This window comes from Mastigoproctus giganteus, chromosome 8, assembly GCF_048544385.1.
Source record: "Mastigoproctus giganteus isolate SK-2022 chromosome 8, ASM4854438v1, whole genome shotgun sequence".
NCBI lineage: Eukaryota > Metazoa > Arthropoda > Arachnida > Uropygi > Thelyphonidae > Mastigoproctus > Mastigoproctus giganteus.
In genome coordinates, this window is record NC_143582.1 from 140,246,329 (window position 1) to 140,268,232 (window position 21,904).

Sequence of the window (21,904 nt, forward strand, 5' to 3'; positions counted from 1 at the left end):
AAAAGGAGATTACAAGAAATCTTTGGCAAAAGATGCAAAGGAAAATAGCTAAGAGTTCTTTATTTATGTAAACTCTAGAAGGAAGGAAGGGGATGAATCAGATATATCCACTTAATATGGATGATTTGATGATTGATGATCCTCCTCAAGTAGCTAATAAACTGAATGAGTGTTTTGCATCTACATTCACACATGAGGAGTTAAAAAGGAGGGGAATGCCAGAGGTTTATCAAACTCTAAAAGGAAGCTAAATGATTTTGTAATAACTGAGAGCAAAGTGAAGGAGAAATTGTTGAAGATAAACATAAAAAAAAAGCACTCGAGGCAGATGGAATCTATCCAGTTATACTGAAGGAGGCAGCAAGAGAAGTAAGCAAACCCTTAGCCATAATTATGGAAGCATCCTTAGAGTCAGGGGAGGTCCTCATGGACTATAGATGTGCAAATGCATCACCAATTCACAAAGGTGGTTCAAAGGGTGACACAAATAATTATAGACCTGTTATTTTAACTTCTGTTCCAAGGAAAATAATGGAGTCACTGGTTAAAGAGGTGATACAGGATCATCTCACAAGACTGTAGTAATAGTTCAGACACAGCACAGGTTTGTTACAGGGAAGTCTTGTCTGACCAATTTGATTGGATATTACGATGTGGTCACAAAGGAACTGGATGCAAAAAATAATTTTGATGTCACATACTTGGATTTCAGGAAAGCTTTTGATACTCTTACAGATAGAAGGCTGCTGTACAAATTGGAGCAGTATGACATTAAGGGAAAGATGCTGCAATGGATAAAGTGATGATTGAGTGAGAGATGGCAGAGAGAGAGAGAGAGGGGTAATAAATGGACACTGCTCTATGTGGACTAATGTTACTATTGGAGTCCCCCAGGCTATGGTCCTGGGCCCACTGTTGTTTTGTGTATTTATCAATGATATTGATGAAGGTTTAATGTTCAAGTTTGCAGATGATACAAAGGTTGGCAGAGTTGTTAACGACAGTAAAGACAGTATACTTCTGCAACAGGATCTAGAAAAGTTAGGTAGATGGGCTGAGAAGTGGCAGCTGAAGTTTAACATTGACAAATGCGAAGTACTGCATACGGGCAGCAGTAACCCAAGAGAAATGTACTAATTGTGTGGTACTACACTCAGGGAAGTAGATAATGAAAAATACCTGGGGGTAATTGTGCAGTCAGATATGAAGTACTTTGAGCAGTGCAGATGGGCTGCCAGAGCAGGTCATGGAGTTTTGTCAATGATATATAGGAATTTTGCTAGCAGAGACAAGGAGGTGATTATCCCTTTGTATAAGGCAATGATCAGGCCACACCTTGAGTACTGCTTACAGGGCTGAAGGTCTCATTTTAGGAAGGATGTAGAGTTGCTAGAATGACTACAGAGAAGGGCAACAAGATTGGTGAGAGGAACAAAAGGGTGCACTTACGAAGAAGGCTTAAGTTCTGCAAGTTGCAGCATCTGTAGACTAGGCACCTGCAAGGTGATCTGATTGAGGTGTATAAGGCCTTGAGTGGTTTGAGCAGGCTCAATGCTGATGGGATTCTTTTGCTTGCTCAGATTAAGAATCTGAGGGGGCATAGATTCCAATCGAGGAAAGACAGTTGTAGAACAGATGTGTGGAAGTTTGCCTTTAGCCAATGGGTAGTTGATTGCTGGAACAGACTTTCATCTGTTTTCATGGAAGTTGATAGCCTAAATAAATTTAAGGCTGAACTAGACAAACATTTGGAGTGACTGGATGGGTGAAGTGGGAAAGATTTTTTTTTCTTGGCTGATTCTGTATAAATTTGCTTTCTTGCATTATGTCTCACCTGATGCTAATGCTCAATTATGAATCTCATAATTCTAACATACACTCTCTCTCAGAAAATTCCACCCAATAGATGCCACACAGCACCTTAATTTGTCATCTTCCTTCTCCCCTTTATTTATTTGTGTGTAAACATCTATGGCAGCACCTACTAAATTTCGGACAGTAGTAAAATCAGTTTGTTACAATTTTATGAAATGGAAATGGCGTCAGTTAATTTCTGGATAGGGTCTGACACTAACAATCACGCATTCTTTTTGCCTTTTCCATGGTTTAACCAGTGCAATGCATCATGGGAAAGGCAAAAAAATGGAGTTGGGAGAGGAGATCGTGTTTATGGTTCGGGGCATACCACTCAGGTGGCTTTGGGCTAACCATTGCTGCCTGTGTCAGAAACCTTTTGGTAACCAGAGATATGGATATCTTGTGGGCAGTGTGCACAGCAGTTCCGTCTATCACAATGGCAGCCTTAGTTGAAGCACATGTAGTGTAACAATACCTGTGAAGCGGTTGTATATTTCCAACAAGAGGCGAATCATGTTTTTCAGCAACCAGCTGGGCAGTCAAGAATATTTGAATCGGTTTGCGATTGCGAGATGACAGACTTTGGTGAAGGTAAAGAAAAGAAAGCCTGCACAAGAAGCATGCAAGAGTTCGATGAAATTTACCGTCAAAAGTACTTTGCTGTAACGGCATTTGTATTGTTGCTCACTCGGTAAACAGATGGTGGGTGTTATTGGTCAGGAGTAGAAATTGAATCCCATGGGAGATTGAAACCCTCCCAAAGTGGAAGGGGTAACCTGACCTTTTTTCTTTAGAATTACTGGGTGACTAGTGGATAAATTGTTTATTAAGAAAAAAAAAAAGGCAAAGGAAGCCCACACGAGAAGCACGGCAAGCTTCAAAAAAGTTTACCGGTGAAACTACACTACAGACATTTTTTACGATGCCAGAACTTCCAATATGACTCTGTTCGTGATTCAATTAGTTAATTCAATTAGTGATTCTAAAGAAAAAAGGTCAGGTTAACTCCCCTCCACTTCGGGAGGGTTTCTAAGCTTCCGTGGGATTCAACTTCTACTCCAGACCAATAACACCCACCGTCTGTTTACCAAGCGAGCAATAATACAAATGCCGTTACGGCAAAGTACTTCTACCGGAAAATTTCATCGAACTTTTGCATGCTTTTCATGCAAGCTTTCTTTACCTTAGCCCAGACTCCAAATTACATGCGTGAATAGAATCTTTTGCTTGTCACTGGCCATTCTCATTAAGTTGCAGAAGTTCTTGTTGGTCATCAAGTTTTTGCATTTCTTTGCAATTGTGCCGAGTCGGTTGAGCGTGGCAAACTTTAGATACTCTTTCATCTTGCTGTTTTCACGATTGTAAAAGTTCAAAAGGAGTCTTCTTCTCGCAGTCATGTTACAAGGCTATGCAAAGCATTACTGCAGGCTTTGTCAGAGTCATTGTCTTGACACATCATCTTACATATTTCAATCATTTTGCGAATGGTCAAGTCCGATTCATACAATTTACGCTGTTCTAGTATGAGCTCTTCATTGTCATCGTAGATCTTGATATATTTCATCTCTGACAGTATGTCTGTTTCCTCATTGCGAATGGAATGTGCAGCATTACTATCTCACACTTGTAATCATTGAGATCCTAAGCCAATCATAGTTTTCATAGCATATTATGCATGGATACTGTCATTTCTTGCAGATCTCATTAGCGCTGCATGTGTAATTTGTGACAAAGCATGACAGAGTAACATGATCCAAGTGGTGTGGTCTCTTCTCATATTTGTCAAACCAATTCTCTTTCCATATGTCACGAATCCTCTGGAAGGTTCTCTTTGTCAGACATCCTCACTCTCTGTCACTTGATTGACCAAACAGTGGTACTTTAAATTATCACCGCAGAGCTCTCTAACATGGGCTGACATAGCAAGTACTAAGTGGCTTCCCTTGGCAAGCGATGGACCATTGTGTTGCCTGAAACAGGCACATTGATAACTTGGCCCAGAATGCCGTTATTATCCATATGCATGTCTCAGGCATCTTATTTGTATGAACCCTAAGCGAGGAGATAAAAAGCCTCTCTGTCACTAAATCCAACTTTAACTATGTTATAGACGAGTGAAATTCAGTCCCTTTCACTACTCAGAAAATTATTGATGTGAAAATATCTAGGCACCTAACAATGGAATGTACTGAAAATGCAGATTGTAACAATACAAATGCTTGTATTGTTGCAACAATACAAATGCTTGTATTGTTGCAATCATACTGATCAACAAATGGCTACAATCAAATGGGGAGACTATTGGCCTAACCTCTTCCACACATGCTTTCGTAAAGGCAACTACGATGGACTGAGACAGTATTTAAATTCTATACAGTGGGACCAACTGATGATGTTACCAACAGCAAATTCAAAATGGGAAGAATTCAAAGAACTTATCTTGGAAGCTACTAGGCTTTACATACCAACTAAGAAATATTGTTCAAGGTTTAGGCCTAAATGGATGTCAGATGAACTAATGAGACAGAGGGCAGAGAAGAAAAATGCATGGGATACATACAAATTAACACGTGACACAGAAGCCTATGATAGATACAAGTTGATCTGTAACCAAGTTACAAAGGAGGTTAGGCAGGCGAAGGCAGATTACGAGAAATCTTTGGCAAGGGATGCAAAGAAAAACAGCAAAGAGTTCTTTACTTATGTAAACTCTAGAAGGAAGGGGATGAATCAGATTGGTCCACTTGATATCGATGGGTCAACTGTTGATGATCCTGCTCAGGTAGCTAACAAACTGAATGAATATTTTGCATCGACATTCACACGAGGAGTTATTCAGCGAGGGGAATGCCAGAGGTGTATTCAACTCTGGCAGTAAGCTAGAGAATCTTGTAATAACTGAGAGTAAAGTGGAGGAGAAATTGTTGAAGATAAATACAAGAAAGGCACCTGGAGTGGATGGGATCTATCCAGTTATATTAAAGGAGGCAGCAAAGGAAGTAAGCAAACCCTTAGCCATAATTATGAGAGCTTCCTTGGACTCAGGGGAAGTACCCATGGACTGGAGATGTGCAAATGTGACCCCAATTCACAAAGGAGGATCAAAGGGTGACACAAGTAATTATAGACCTGTTAGTTTAACTTCTGTTCCTGGAAAATTAATGGAGGCACTGGTTAAAGAAGCACTGCAGGATCATCTAGACAAGACTTCAGTTATAGCTCAGACACAGCATGGTTTTGTTAAGGGGAAGTCTTGCCTGGCCAATTTGATTGGATACTATGATGCAGTCACAAAAGAACTGGATGCAGGGAATAACTTTGATATTATATACTTGGATCTTAGAAAGGCTTTTGATACTGTTGCACATGGAAGACTGTTGCACAAATTGGAGCAGTGTGGCATTGGAGGCAAATTGCTGCTATGGATAAAGGGGTGGTTGAGGGGGAGAAGACAGAGAGTGGTAATCAATGGACACTGCTCATTGCGGACTAATGTTATTAGTGGAGTCCCTCAGGGTTCATGTCTATTGGGTCCATTATTGTTTTCTGTATTTATAAATGATATTGATGATGGTATATCCAGCTTAATGTCCAAGTTTGCAGATGATACGAAGGTTGGCAGGGTTGTCAAGGACACTACGCTACTGAAACAGGATCTGGAAAGGTTGAGCAGATGGGCTGAGAGGTGGCAAATGAAGTTTAACATTGACAAATGTAAAGTACTACATATGGGAAACAGCAACCCCAGAGCAACGTATCACTCTGTGGTACTTCACTGACAGTTGTAGAGAATGAAAGGGACCTGGGGGTGGTTGTGCAGGCAGATATGAAGTTTTCTGAGCAATGCAGACTGGCTGCAAGAGTAGCTCATGGTGTATTGTCAATGATATATAGGAATTTTTCTAGCAGGGATAAGGAGGTGATTATTCCCTTGTATAAGGCAATGGTCAGGCCACACCTAGAGTACTGTATACAGGGCAACAAGATTAGTGAATGTTACAAAGGGGTGCTCTTACGAAGAAAGGCTTAAGTTTTGCAAATTACAGTGTCTGGAGACTAGGCACCAGCGAGGTGATCTGATAGAGGTGTATAAAGCCTTGAATGGTTTGAGCATGCTCAATGCTGATGGGATTCTTCCTCTTGCTCAGAATAATCACCTGAGAGGGCATAAATTCAAATTGAGAAAAGACAGATGTAGGATAGACGTGAGGAAATTTGCCTTTAGCTAGCGGGTGGTTGGTTGGTGGAATAGACTTCCATCCCTTGTCGTGGAAGCTGATAGCCTAAATAAGTTTAAGGCTCAGCTGGACAGGTATTTCGAACGAACAGAGGGGTGAAGTGGAAGTGGTTATTTTTTATTTATTTATTTATTATTATTTATTTTTTATTTTTTTTTGGCTAATGCTGTATAAGCTTGCTTTCTTGCATCAAATGCCTCTACTAATGCTAATGCTAACATTGATTCAGTAGAGTAAGCAGCAGGCATGTGCATAAAACATTACATTGTTCATATTAAATATTTCAGACTGAGGAATGATGCTAATGTCACTAACATTGAGCATAAAACGTTACATTGTTCATGATTTCAGTTATAGCTGTTTGAAATTTAGTAGGTGTCGTCAAAGATGTTCACACGAAAAACTTATTTCGTGAGTACAGGGTATACACTGTTTTTTTATACTAGGCAATCCTAGCCAGATTCCTGAAAACCCTGCTCCCAATATACAATGCTGTAAATAGAGGATGGGGGTTGCCAGGAAAGCTGGCTTGAATTATATATAACCACTGAACAAATAGATGTACAAGTTTTAAAATTTCAGTGTTATTTCCATGTCAATGCAATATCATTAAGGTATCTGAAACCTTAGAAGTCCCTGCATAAAATTGTGATGACTTCCAAGGATCCAACTGACACTTGTATTTCCACCACCACAAAGACTCAAATTCATTAGAAGAAGTCCAATCCAGGAAGGAGAAATCTAAACCAGGAACTGTGGTCACAATGAAGAAGTCAACTCTGTTCTCAAACCTAAGCAGTCCCAACAGCACGGCAGTTTACAGTAAAGAATAATATCTGATCAGTTTCCACATACAGTCCCTGGAACTACAATAACACCACAGCAGGATAAGTCATCCACCTAGAAGCAAACAATTCCCTTTGATGAAAATAAAATCTGTGTGTTTACCTTTAACTACTGCAACATCTTTTTTCATCTTCCAACTATGTGATCACTGCATAACAACACTTTCTGTACTGTAGGCTCTGTGATGTCAACTGATTCATGAGGAATGATGAGGTCTAGAGTATTCTTACTCCTATTATTTTCTCTAAAATTCTGATTCAAATGATAATCATCTAGTTTATTTAAAAATTTTGTTTCTCATGGTGTGTTTCCTTCCCACTTATTCTAATAAATTAGGGAAAGATTGAAGTCATCAATATTAAGATAATTGCACTTGCTTGCAATTTTTGCCTGCATGTAGAAGCTCACATCGTATGCTTCACAAACCTCTGATATGTAGATTACTCCAACTCTCATTATACCTTTGCTTCCAACTAACTCACTATACACAGATTCCATGCTGGCTGAAGTAACTTCCGACTCAACAAAAACACTTTTTGTGTTCAAGCTGCTTTTGATGAGAAGCATGACCCCACCACTCCTTCTATCTTATTTATATTTCCTAAATACATTACATGTACCGTAATGAAATTTGTCATCCTGAATTTCTGGTGGCACAGCGTTTCTGTTAGCCCTATTAAGTCAGCATTAGTTGCCCTAACCAGTTCAAATTCACTCATTTCATTGACAACACTCTTGTCATTATGAATTTATTACACAGTTAAGTATTCTCCTATAGTTTACTACCCTGATATACCCTATATACCTGATATAGATGTTATTAGGCTTGTTTCCTTAGCTATATCTTCCCACTCGTTTGAAACTTCAGAACATCTTACCAACTTTGGCTGTTGCAGCAACAAACAAAAATTCTTGAGATGTGTGCAAGCATTACTTCGGCTGATATCATCAGATAATCACATGTCTATATTGCCCTTCTAAACACTAAGCTAGCAGTTACCCTGAACCTTAAGGTGTCCTCAATTAAATATTCATTTAATTGTTTTATTTGATTTTCTAATATTTGCAATCATGTTCTAATTACTTTGGAAAACCTATCCTAAACTATTGTTTTATTTTTCTTATCTCCTTATATTCATGGTATATCTGTGCATCTGTTTAATTTTATAAATGTTTCGGAAATGCTTTTTTGATCTTAGCCAAGTCTTTTACTTCTTCTTTCTACCATATTGTCCATTTTTTATCCTCTTATATAATTTGTTCTCATAATGTTTCATATGCTGATATATTTATACAAATTTTAATCCTTTTCTATTTTTCTTCAATTGACTGATTTTCATATTTCACTTTTAGTTCTGGTTAATTTTAGGTTCTTTTAGTTCTAAATATTCTCTCAATTATCTATTCTCTCAGTACTCTAAACATGAATGTTCTCACTCTACTAATTTATGATCACTTCCAATATCTTCCAATACTGATGGTGCTGCTTTTAAATCCTTTATATTTACTGGTTTTATATTTCTATTAGTGATTATGTAATCAGTTACTGATTTACTGTCCCTATTATTTGTCGATGTTATTTTGTGTTGTATTTCATGTTTAAAAAAAGTACTGTTAATTCTATATTCACAGTTTGTATAAAACTGTAATAATTTATTTCCATTTTGGTTCATTGTCTATTCATTAAATCATCGACAAACATTCCTGGTATTATTTTATTTCCTGTTTGGGTATTTAAGTTACCTGCTATTATTACTAATTCGTTCTTATTATCAACTTATTAGTTAAATATTGTAGTTGTATCTAAGGGTGAAACGAGTAATTACAGACCAGTTAGTTTAACTTCTGTTTCGGGTAAAATAATGGAGTCACTTGTTAAAGATGCATTGCAGGATCATCTAGACAAGAATATAGCAGTAATTCAGACACAGCATGTGTTTGTTAAGGGGAAAGACTTGTCTGACAAATTTTATTGGATACTATGATGTGGTTACAAAGGAAATAGATGAAAATAATAATTTTGTAACCTTATTTCAGGAAAGCTTTTGACACTGTTGCGCATGGAAGATTACTGTACAAATTGGAGCAGTATGGTATTAAGGGTAAGTTGCTACAATGGATAAAAGGGTGGTTAAGTGGGAGTAGACAGAGAGTGGTAATCAATGGACACTGCTCTTCGTGGATTAATGTTATTAAAGGAGTCCCACAGGGTTCGGTGTTGGGTACACTGTTGTTTTGTATAGTTATCAATGATATTCATGAAGTTATATCAGGCTTAGTGTCAAAGTTTTCAGATGATACAAAGGTTGGCAGGGTTGTTAATGACAGTAATGGCAGTGCGCTACTGAAACAGGATCTAGAAAATTTGGGCAGATGGGCTGAGAAGTGGCAAGTGAAGTTTAACATTGACAAATGCAAAGTACTGAATATGGGTAGAATTAACCCCAGAGGAACATACTAACTGTGTAGTACTACACTTAGGGTGGTAGAAAATGAATAAGACCTGTGAGTGATTGTGCAGTCAAATATGAAGTTTTCTGAGCAATGCAGACAGGCTACCAGAGCAGGTCATGAGGTATTGTCAATGATATACAGGAATTTCGCTAGCAGGGAAAAGGATGTAATTATCCCTTTGTATAAGCAATTTTCAGGCCACACTGTGGGTACTACGTGCAGGTCTGGAGGCCTCATTTTAGGAAGGATGTGGAATTGCGTGAGCATATACAGAGAAGGGCAACAAGATTGGTGAGAGGAATGAAGGGGTTTTCTTACCAAGAAAGGTTCTACAAATTGTAGTGGCTAGAGACTAGGCACCTGCAAGGTGCCTAGTCTCTAGCCACTACAATTTGATCTGATTGAGGTGTATTAGGCCTTGAATGGGTTTAGCACTCTGAATTCTTCTGCTTGCTCAGATTATGAACCTGAGGGGGCATAAATTCAAATTGAGGAAAGACAATTAGAATAGATGTGCGGAAATTTTCCTTTTAGCTAGTGGGTGGTTAATTGCCGGAACAAACTTCCATCTGTCATTGTGGAAGTTGATTGCTTAAATAAATTCAAGGAGGAACTGGACAAACATTTAGACGGAATGGTTGTGTGAAATTGTTTTTTTTTTTTGGCTGATGCTGCATATTTTGTTTTGTTTCAATGATTCATGTATTAAGATCGTTATGCCTTTAGCAGTGCTTTCAATTTTCTGCATCCTACTGTATGAGGGTCATTTGAAAAGGTCATCACCCGAGTATGAAAGGGTAGAGATACAGAGATAAATATTTCTGTACTTAATGTATAACACTTCATATGACAACTTACCAAGTTTCATGCAATTTCAACTGTGGTTTTTTTTCTTTTTTTTTTTTGATTACAGGTCCTGAAGTCAAAAAATGTGTGTTAATGCGGAAAGATGGACAAAATCAGTCACCATGCAGTCATCCAATATTTCTGGAAAAATGGTGGATTCCCGTCCCACCTAACACTGCCTCGATAGCATCAGCAAATATTCTTGCACCCTTTCTATTTAAGTGTATCCCATCCCTGTAGAAGCAGTCTCTCCTGTTAACAAGTACAGACCAGGCTGAAAAAAATTCTACCCCTTGAGCCTTACACAATCTTTCCATGGCTGAATTGATTGACAAGGTTCTCATTATATACTCCCTACTATCGAGTCTGGGCAAAATTGCAGACATGTTCAAATTCAATCCTAACTCACAGCTTTTTTTTCAACATTGACCTATACTTGTTAAGTAATTTTGCCGGTCTCCTACTCTTAATATCATTAGTGCTAACGTATACAACAATATTACCCTTTATGCCCTTAACAGATGATATCTGCTCTACAACATCATCAACCTTTGTCCCTGGTTGACATACACTGGTCCTGTTCCACCTGTCCTTTTTGCACAATATGTTCCCCATTTCCTTGACAATAGAGACACCGACAATAACTAGTTCCTTTGGGCCCAGTGCATTCTGCCTTGCGGGTTGCGGCTGTGTTGTGTGATGATCTAGTGCAAGCTCTGGCATTGATGTGGGCAGCTGAGAGTTTGATGGGCCCCTCAATTTAAATCCTTCGAGGGCATCCACCCTGTCCTTCAACTCTCATATAGGCCCATAACAACGCTGAGTTGGTGCCTGATTTCCTCACCCTCCTTACATCTTGCACACACAAAGACATTCCCTTGGCAATATCATGTCCCGTTCCTGATTGTTCCACAAACATCAAACAAGCAGTGCATTTCAAAAGGCTGTGATTCAGAGGGCAATTGCCCCGTCAGTTCTCCCCTGAGACACAGCACTCCCATTAGCCTTTTGGTTTGCTGCTGTGTTCTGAGTCATGATTTCTATTCAATTCCAATACAAAATATAACCATAAACTTATATCCCAATGCAGTTATAACACAATATATATGTATTTCAGTATCGAATATTATCTCCGAGTTACTTTATATGACTTTCTTATCTGCTGTCATGTTATATGTATTAATTTATAATGTTACGTTTGTAAAAACTAGGTCATTATATGCATTTAGTTAAAAAAGTACAAATTAATTAACAATGATATTTAATAAGATTAGTAAATTTTACTGATTAAAATCTGTCTAGTTTTACGTTAAACCTTACGCTATCTAGTTCGGAGTATATGTTGTATCATGTACAATGGTGGCAAGTTATGAACAGTAAATCTATGGACACAAGGTATTAATTACTTTCAAAATTGCGCTATATAAATTCAAAATAAACCATGGAGCTCGACTAGGTCTATAAGCTACTTATAGAAAATAATTTAATATAACAATTAAATATAATTAAAAATGTTTGGCATTCGTGGGAGGTGCAAAACTTGTCCAACACGTAGATTAGATACCCTTACATATACTAAAGTAATAACCTACAAATCTCTATCTAAGTTCAAATTAAACTAAAATATTGTTACTAGGAATATAAAGCACTTCTAGAAAATAAATTAATATGACAATTTAAGTCAATAAAAAACAAAAATTTAAGAAAATAATAAGAAGAAGAACTTAAGAAAAACTTATGTGGAATGACTTGTGACAGACTTATTAGTCCATTCATTTTGTGTGATATGATTAATAATGATATGATTAATATTTTGACATGCCACAGACATATTTTCCTTCCTGATGTAGTAGGAAATTGGCCAAATCCATATCAGCTTCATTTTATGGTGGATGGTACCCTTCATTTTTGAAAACTATATATTACTTTTCCCAATGAATGACTGGTAAACATAGGCCAAGAAAGTGGCTGGTTAGGATTTTTGCCCCAATGGATTTCTTTTTGTAGGGCTCAGTGAAGGAAAGCATTTACAGAAAAAACCATTGACTGTGGATGAGTTGGGAGGAAAACCATTTTGGAGGTGAGTAGGTTTTGTTCCCCAAGAGGGGAACAAAACTACTCACTTTGTTTGCTACTCGCTAGTTTTTCTCCCCAAGAGGGGAACAAAACTATTCACCTATTACTTTCACACTTTGTGGACAATGTAGCCATCCAATTATGCAAAACTTGTGAATATGTTGAACTGTGATACAGCCCATACTAAACCATATTAAATTACCTATAGAATGCTGAAAACATGGTATACATTGAGTATTGCAAATTTTAAAACAGAGAGTGAATTTCAAGTGACCCTGTATATCATCATATAAATGTTTTACTTTTTTGCAGTAAAATTTACAATATATCACAAATATACTTTAGAAATTAATAGCATGAATATATGAGTAAATTAATTCATGACTTCAAATTTTTCAGCAAATATTTCTTAGTGCATGCCTACAAAAAGAAATAATGTTATTTACCTGCAAAATATGGGCTGTTAATAAATTCTGGAACATTATCATTAATATCAGTAATTATAATTTTGACGAGTGCAAGTGATGGATCCTTTTCATCATAGCTTCGAGTTTGAATTGATATTTCTGAAGCACCTTTGTGCTATAAAACATGAAATATGAATTACTAAACAATACAAATAATTAACACTGACAATAAGGAAGAACTTTAAAATATTTAACAAGATGTAATTTAAAGATTTGTCAAAGTACATTATATAGGTAAACTGATATAGTAAAGCTAAAGACAGAGAGTTTACCCAACAATTTCTGAATGGAACCTGAAGACCCTCTACAAAATAACTATAGCACGCTAACTATTGATCAATGCTAATAGTTGAAACTTTTAGTACCTCCCTAAATATAGTCACATTTTCATTTCAGCAGTTTTGAAAGTGAAAAATTGTTTATTTGGAATTATGTGCAAAGAACCTGTTTGCAGATAAAAAATCTTATTTACTATTTTTGCCTTCCACTTCAACATGCTATTTTTGGTTTTAGTTTAATGTAAAAAATATGTTGCTGAAACCAAAACTGGCAAGCATAGCTGACACTTCCTCAACAAAAACTGGATACCTGTTTGTTTTCAATTACTGTACAAAATTTGTTTTTTGTCTCAAATATTATTGTTCATGTAAAATAGTTTTTTGTTTGTTATTATTGATTATTATTATTATGTTTAATGTTTGATTATTATTATTATTATTTACTATTTATTCTTTTATTTATTTAACAAAACATATTAATATGTGCACATACATAAGTTTGAATTCTCATGATCATAACAGTTTTCGGAGCTTGAAAATGGAAGCAGTTATTAGTTTTCAGTTTATATTTTATGATTAATGGTTTTTTCTTCTTCTTTTTTTTTTCAGAAGAGAATAAAAAGTTTTGTTGAAAATAACATAGAAAAAAACTACATTTGTAAAGTTTTAAAAATTTCATTAAAAAACCACACTTAATACATATTGCAATGCAATTAGAGGGTCTGTCAGGTTCCATACAGAAATTAGTAAAAGATCAAGCATAGGTGTATTTCAGACAGAATTTAAATAAACTAAAAACTTTTTCCAAAAATAAAACAAAAGCTGAACACCTGTCAGGTACCACACAACTGTGGTTGTTACAAAGAGGGGCATGACTGCTAGTATTTTAAAATTTTCCTTGATGGAATTTAAATATTTTTTTTGTAGAATCAATTATATAAAATGACAGGGTTGGGATAAAGGCGTGTACATCTAAAGTTATCACAGGTGTTTGTTTGAAGTAGAGTGCTGATGAGCACTATCAGTGGGAGACAGGTCCATTTACTTGTAAATGTAATGGTTCTGTACACAGGTAATGGGTGATAAGATAAGTTGGAGAAGGAATAAAGGCACAGTGCTCAAATTTTTCCAAAAATGTAAGTGCATGAGTTAAGCAAATGCGTAGTACTGTGAAGATGTAGGGAGAGAAGAGTTAAGAAATGGCAGCCCATGGGAAAACATCTCTGCCGAAACATTTTATGTACTTCAGGGGAGAAACGACCCATGACCCTGGTAATGGCAGATACCTTAACTTTATCTATAGAAAATGGACTCTGAAAGTCATCTGAAAACTGAAGGATGGCTGTTTCTGGCAAGGAGCAGAATGAAAAGGATTAAAAGTTACCATTACAGGAAAGTTGCAAGAGGGAAGCATCTCTGTACTGACACTTGTACTTCTGGAGAATTGTGGCTTGTCCATACAGGACACATCATGGACAAAGACTGAGGCATGGGCAAATTAGAAAAGAGATGCAGAAAGAGAAAATGGAAATGATTGGTCAAGAAAAAGGAGGGAGAGGTTGAACAAAAGGGAGTAATGCGAGGAGAAAAAGGAGAGGAGAGGAGAGAAGTTATGAAAGTTATGTGAGGGAGTGACAGAAGAAAATATTGGCGTGGGGGTGACAGAGACCAGTGGAGGGAAAGGTTTGGTAAAACAAGTTATGTTGGAGTGCCGTTGTTTTGAGGTGAAAGTGCAGAGAAGTGAAGAGAGTTGAAGGGAAGGGAAAAGACAGTCTGAATAGATGGCCAGAGGAAAGTTTCAGAAGCAGGAGCCTTGCCTTAATGTGAGAACCAGTGGAAGAATGATGATTATAGCTTACTGACTTCCCTAAATGTAGGATGCAAGAGCGACTACAGAAATGAACGACTGGCGGCAGTAAGCCAAGACCAAGGAAGACAGCAGTGTAGAAAGACCAAAAGCAAATTATCGCCAACTGGAGGCAGAGGAAAGAGAAAGGCAAATAAAAGGAAGTCCTCAAGTACTGACCTTGTTTAGAAACCAAAGTACGAATAGGACTGACAGATATAACTTCATCTATAAATAGTGGTGAGTTAGGTAGCGTTGTAAAAATAACTAACTAAAAATAGAAAAATAAAATGGAGAGACTGTGTTAATTAAAAGGAAAGAGCGATGAGAGAGAATGGGTTAACTTGCTCTAACTCAAAAGATTGTAGGAACAAAGGTTTGGAAATTTTTAGATTACCAAAAGGAATATTAGGTAAAGTGTAGGATTTATGTTCTAGTTTAATATTGATGTGATTAAGGCGAGGTTATGTGAGTATATATGTACATATTTAATTCAATCTTACATTATGCAAGTGTATTGCTCATTGTTTATAAAGAGATGTCAGGGTATGTGAAGATTGTATGTTCAGGTCTATAAGAATGTATAAAGGTAATATAAATAAGTGCTCATTAAATTATGTATAGCAGTGTATAAGGAAGATAAATAGTTCTTGAGCTAGGAAAATAGGAGTCAATGAGATGTATAGAATTAATGTTGGTCATATAGCCAGGGACAGTCAGGAAAAAGGGATAAAAGATTGTGAATACTAACTTACACGCACACACATATATATATATATATATAAAGGAATTGAAGGATTTAGCACTGGAGTTTACCCTTTAACTTGAGGTAGAGAAGGTGTATTCAAATTTCTTTTGTTAAGAAAAGTGGTAAATATGTATATATATTATGTAATTTTCTCAGAATACTGTATTACTTTGTGTAAAATTAAATACTGAAATAAACCTCTGTTATGTTTGTAATAAATACTATACGTCTTTATTCAAGAGAAGTTTACACAGTCCTCTAAAAATTCATTGAGAATTATCCTGATAGGGGAAAATAAAAGAAAAACCTTATAATCTAGAATCTTCTGAGACAAGAAAAAGAGCAGGATTTAAAATTTAGAGCAGTCAGATAGCTTGTGGGCTTTGGAAGAGTGAGGTACCCTTTGAAATATTATAACTACCAATTTGGGTTCCAAAGTACAAAGGGTATAGAAACATATAGTTATATAAATAAATAAGTAAAATAAAAACAAAACCCCAGTTCCTACACTTCCAGGTTATAATCTCAAAAGTATTTTAATGAAGCAAGGTATATGCATTTCCACTAAGGAATATAATAATATGAAAAAAAGAAAAAAAAATACTATAAACCCTCATTTTTAACCAAACTCAATTGAACGGACTTTGGAAATAATGGTGTTCACTAAACTAGGATTTTCATATTCAGATCTGGTGATCTGAATCAATTAACAGCATTTACCATCATTTAAAATATTTTTGCATCCAGGATGCTAGAATTTTCCTTGCTATCACCTTTCACTAACCTGTTGAGCAGATCAAACATTAGTAGGGAGTCAACAATCTTGTATCATCACATCAGGTGAAGATACAAGAGTGATGGTTCAAAGCTAATGGCTCAAACTTCAGTACTTTCCTATTTATTATATCAATACTTTCCTATTTATTGCATATCAGGCTTAATATCTAAGTCTGCTGATGACACGAAGGTTGGCAAGGTAGTTACTGCAACAAGATCTAAAAAAATTAGGCAGATGGGCTGAGAAGTTGTAATTGAAGTTTAACATTGACAATGCAAGGTATGGGGAGCAGTAATTACAGATTAATGCACCAGCTGTGAGGTATTACACACAGGGCAGTGCAGAATGCCTCATTTTAAGAAGGACAGATCTGTTGCAAGGATTCTCAATGGGGCGAAAAAATTATGGGTATTACAATGGTTTGTGGCCCTCCTAAGTTCAACCCTACCTGATGACATCTTATTCCTTAATATTTAATTCCTCTCATTGGGTTTTCTTTTCCCCTGAGACAATTGATTTTTAACATATAGGTATATTATATTAGGAGTGAGTGAGAAATTTTGATAAAAGGAAGATAATTAATTCAACCACCTTTGCTTTTCATAGGCATTAAATGCCTAAGTGCTTTCAGAGGTAATGTCTTCACAATCCTCGGCATTTATGCCTTTCCAACAGCTGCGACCTTGGCGGCGGTGTGGTGGCCGTGGTTTATTTATCTATTCTTTTGTTTCATTGGTCAATATACCAGGTATGGATGGGATGAGGAAATGTTTCAGTCTATTGTTTCTAATTTCTAAGCAACAATTAGTACTGATTTATTGTGATGTAGAAGTTGTTTATTTTTGATCTACAGTGCTTTTGTGAGTGACATGGGGCTATGAGAGTTAAATAAAAATAGTTTATATTTTATTATTTAATTCTTTGTAGTTATTCACCTCATCATCAATCATGTCAAGTGCTGAAATGAAAAAGTATCAGTAGTGTGATGAATATCTAACTTATGGTTTTATTGAAAGCCTATTTGAATCAAGACAGCCTATGTATCTTATGTGTAATAGTTTTTTTTTCTTCAAATGAGGCTTTGAAACCAACAAGATTTTTAGTTCATTTAAAAAGGAAACATCCTGATAAAGTTGGTAAACATATTGAATATTTTAAAATTTTAAAACTGAATTTTGAGTACCATAACACTTATTTAAGAAGAACACATAACGATGGAATAATTGCATCTTATAAAATTGCAAAAATAATTGTAAAAATCAGTAATGCTCATACAGTTGCTGAGACTGTAATTTCAACAGTGATGCAGTGAGCAACACTGCATCACTGTTGAAATTACATCACTGTAAAAGCACTGCCAGTGAGCAACAATTCAATTCAAACGAATCGATGAGATGTTAGTTAACATTAAAGCCCAGCTAACTGACAAATTAAAAACAAGAAAATTTTCCCTTCAGATTGATGAATCCACAGTTACTGACAATAATGCCCTTTTAATGGCATATGTTCGTTATTTCGATGATGATCGTAAATTGCAGAAAGAGATGTTGTTTGCAAAATCTATAGAAACTGATTGAACTGCGACATCCATTTTTGCTACTGAAAAAACATGGTTTGATGAAAATAAAGTACCATTGGAAAATTTGCCATCCCGTGCTTTATGTCTTCCAACCTCCATCGTTGGAAGACAAAGGTTTTATAGCCCAACTAAAGGAAGAATGTCCCAAAATTTTTGCAATACACTGCACTGTGCACCGACATCATCTGGTTGCAAAAAATATTAGTCCGGTTCTTTATCAATCTCTCAGTATAGTTATTAAAACCATCAATAAAATAAAGTCAAATAGCAAATATGATCACCTTCCCAGAAAATTTTATGTTGATAATGAAGAACGGTATGCAAGGCTCCTTTTACATACAGAAGTCAGATGGCTTTCTAAAGGAAACTGTTTAACAAGATTTGTAAACTTTTTTTGATATGATAATTAGTTTTTTAGAAAGCGAAGGGGAGACAGATTTAGCAAAGGAGATCAGCAAACACAAAAACAACATATACTATATGGATTGGATTTTTCAAAAACTTAAAGAAGTATCACTTCAACTTCAAGGAAAATTAATTAAGGAGATAGACTGCAAACGCACATTAAAAGCTTTCACTGAAAACCTGGAAATATTTGAAAGCAATTTAATGAGAAAACAATTTCATGGTATGCAAGAGTTAGCTGAGATCAATGAATCGCTCACTGAGAATGATCTTAAGAATTATTCAGATTCTTTGTGTTCTTTAAAAGGTGAAATGAAAAATAGATTTTCAGATTTATTTTCTTTTGAAGTGAGGCCATGGCTGTTAGATGTGATGCCGGGTCGGCTTCACATTGGATGTGATGCCGGTTCGGCTAGTGAAGAAATTCAAGAACTCATTGAATTAAAATGTAATGAAGAATGCAAATATAAATTTGAAAAAGGTGAATGGCTGAGTTGTGGGGATCAAAAACAACTAAACTTCTTTATCCAACAAAGTGGTTTGAAATGGCCAAAGTACTTCTTTGGCCATTTCAGATGGTCAGACAGTCTTATATGGTTGAAAGTGGTTTTAGTTCAGTAAATAAAATATTAACAAAGGAAAGAAACAGAATTGATATTATGTTCAAGAGGAGACATTAGAATTAAACTTTTGAATCAAATTTATTTACCAAAATTTATTTTGGTAAATAAATTTGATGAATTTGAGGTATTGCTCAAAACATCAAAGGCAGATATTGTTGGGATATCAGAGACGTGGTGTCACACAGATATAAGGAATGCGGAACTGGAATTTGGGGAATACAATGTGTATAGAAAGGATAGACAGGACAGGAGGGGAGGAGGGGTTATACTATTAGTTAAGAAACACAAAATCCAAGGAGGTGAAGCCAGTCGACATCGATGGACAGGGCAGTGTCGAGTCAGTTTGGTGTGACATAAGCATAGGGAAATCAAAATTGAGAGTAGGAGTGTGCTATAGGCCTAATGACTCTGATGAGTATAATAAGATATTGTACAGGGAAATGGAGTGGGCCAGTAAATCAGAGAGTCTTATAATGGGGGATTTTAATTTCCCAGATATTGACTGGAATTTGTGGGTTGGTCACTCACACACTAGCCAGGCTTTTGTGGATTTATTGGATGATTGTTTTCTACATCAGCATGTTCGTGAGGCAACAAGAGGGAGCAATACTCTTGATCTGATTATCAGTAGTGATTCTTCATGCATTAAGAATCTGCAGATAAATGAACCACTAGGTGGCAGTGATCACAGTGTGTTGAAGTGGGATTTACTCAAGGAGGTAACTACCATCAGAGGTAAAGGGAAGGGTTTTTGTTTTCGTAAAGGCGACTATGGTGGTCTGAGACAGTATTTAAATTCTATACAGTGGGACCAACTGATGATGTTACCAACAGCAAACTCAAAATGGGAAGCATTCAAGGAACTAATCTTGGAAGCTACCAGGCTTTACATACCAACTAAGAAATATTGTTCAAGGTTTAGGCCTAAATGGTTGTCAGATGAACTAATGAGACATGTGGCAGAGAAGAAAAATGCATGGAATACATACAAATTAATGGGCGACATGGAAGCCTATGATAGATATAAGTTGGTCTGTAACCAAGTCACAAAGGAGATTAGGCAGGCAAAGGCAGACTACGAAAAATCTTTGGCAAAGGATGCAACGAAAACAGAAAAGAGTTCTTTACCTATTTAAACTCAAGAAGGAAAGGGATGAATCAGATTGGTCCACTGTATATTGATGGTTCAACAGTTGAGGATCCTGCTCAGGTGGCTAACAATCTAAACGAGTATTTTGCATCTACATTCATGCATGAGGAGTTATTCAGGAAGGAGAATGACGTAGGTAAAGTTGACATTGGCAGTGAGCTAGATGATTTTGTAATAACTGAGAGGAAAGTGGAGGAGAGATTGTTGAGGATAAACATAAAAAAGGCACCTGGGGTGGATGGGATCTATCCAGTTATATTAAAGGAGGAAGCAAAGGAAGTAAGCAAACCCCTAGAGAGCTTCTTTGGACTCAGGGGAGGTACCCATAGACTGGAGATGTGCAAATGTAACCCCAATTCACAAAGGAGGATCAAAGGCTGAAACAAGTAATTATAGACCTGTTAGTTTAACTTCTGTTCCAGGAAAATAAATGGAGGCACTGGTTAAAGAAGCACTGCAGGATCATCTAGACAAGACTTCAGTTATAGCTCAGATGCAGCATGGTTTTGTTAAGGGCAGGTCTTGCCTGACCAATTTGATTGGATACTATGATGTAGTCACAAAAGAACTGGATGCAGGGAATAACTTTGATATTATATATTTGGATCTTAGAAAGGCTTTTGATACTGTTGCACATGGAAGACTGCTGCACAAATTGGAGCAGTGTGGCATTGGAGGCAAATTGCTGCTATGGATAAAGGGATGGTTGAGTGGCAGAAGACAGACAGTGGTAATCAATGGACACTGCTCAACGTGGACTAATGTTATTAGTGGAGTTCCTCAGGGTTCAGTGTTGGGTCCGTTGTTGTTTTCGGTGTTTATGAATGATATTGATGATGGTATATCAAGTTTAATGTCCAAGTTTGCAGATGATACAAAGGTTGGCAGGGTTGTTAAGGACACTACTGACGCTATGCTGCTGCAACAGGATCTGGAAAGGTTGAACAGATGGGCTGAGAGGTGGCAAATGAAGTTTAACATTGACAAATGTAAAGTACTACATATGGGAAACAGTAACCCCAGAGCAACGTATCAACTCTGCGGTACTACACTGACAGTGGTGGAGAATGAAAAGGACCTGGGGGTAATTGTGCAGGCAGATATGAAGTTCTCTGAGCAGTGCAGACGAGCTGCAAGAATAGCTCATGGTGTCTTGTCAATGATATACAGGAATTTTTCTAGCAGGGATAAGGAGGTGATTATTCCCTTGTATAAGGCAATGGTTAGGCCACATCTTGAGTACTGTATACAGGTCCGGAAGCCTCATTTCAAGAAGGATGTAGAGCTGCTGGAACGGGTACAGAGAAGGGCAACAAGATTAGTGAATGGAACAAAGGGTTGCTCTTACGAAGAAAGGCTTAAGTTTTGCAAATTACAGAGTCTGGAGACTAGGCACCGGCGAGGTGATCTGATAGAGGTGTATAAGGCTTTGAATGGTTTGAGCATGCTCAATGCCAATGGGATTCTTCCTCTTGCTGAGAATAATCACGTGAGAGGGCATAAATTCAAATTGAGGAAAGACAGATGTAGGACAGACGTGCAGAAATTTGCCCTTAGCCAGCGGGTGGTTGGTTGGTGGAACAGACTTCCATCCCTTGTCATGGAAGTTGATAGCCTAAATAAGCTTAAGGCTCAGCTGGACAGGTATTTTGAACGAACAGAGGGGTGAAGTGGAAGTGGTTTTTTTTTTTTTTTTTTTTTTTTGGCTGATGC

At 36.7% G+C, this 21,904-nt stretch overlaps 1 protein-coding gene across 1 annotated transcript in view; it reads right to left on the reverse strand.

Moving 5' to 3' along the window:
- Cad87A (cadherin 87A) overlaps positions 1-21,904 on the reverse strand; it is a 778,434-nt gene that overhangs the window by 152,451 nt on the left and 604,079 nt on the right. Inside the window, exon 34 of the mRNA XM_090378948.1 lies at positions 12,764-12,899. Coding sequence (XP_090235074.1) covers positions 12,764-12,899 — 136 coding nt within the window. The remainder of the gene's footprint in view (positions 1-12,763; positions 12,900-21,904) is intronic.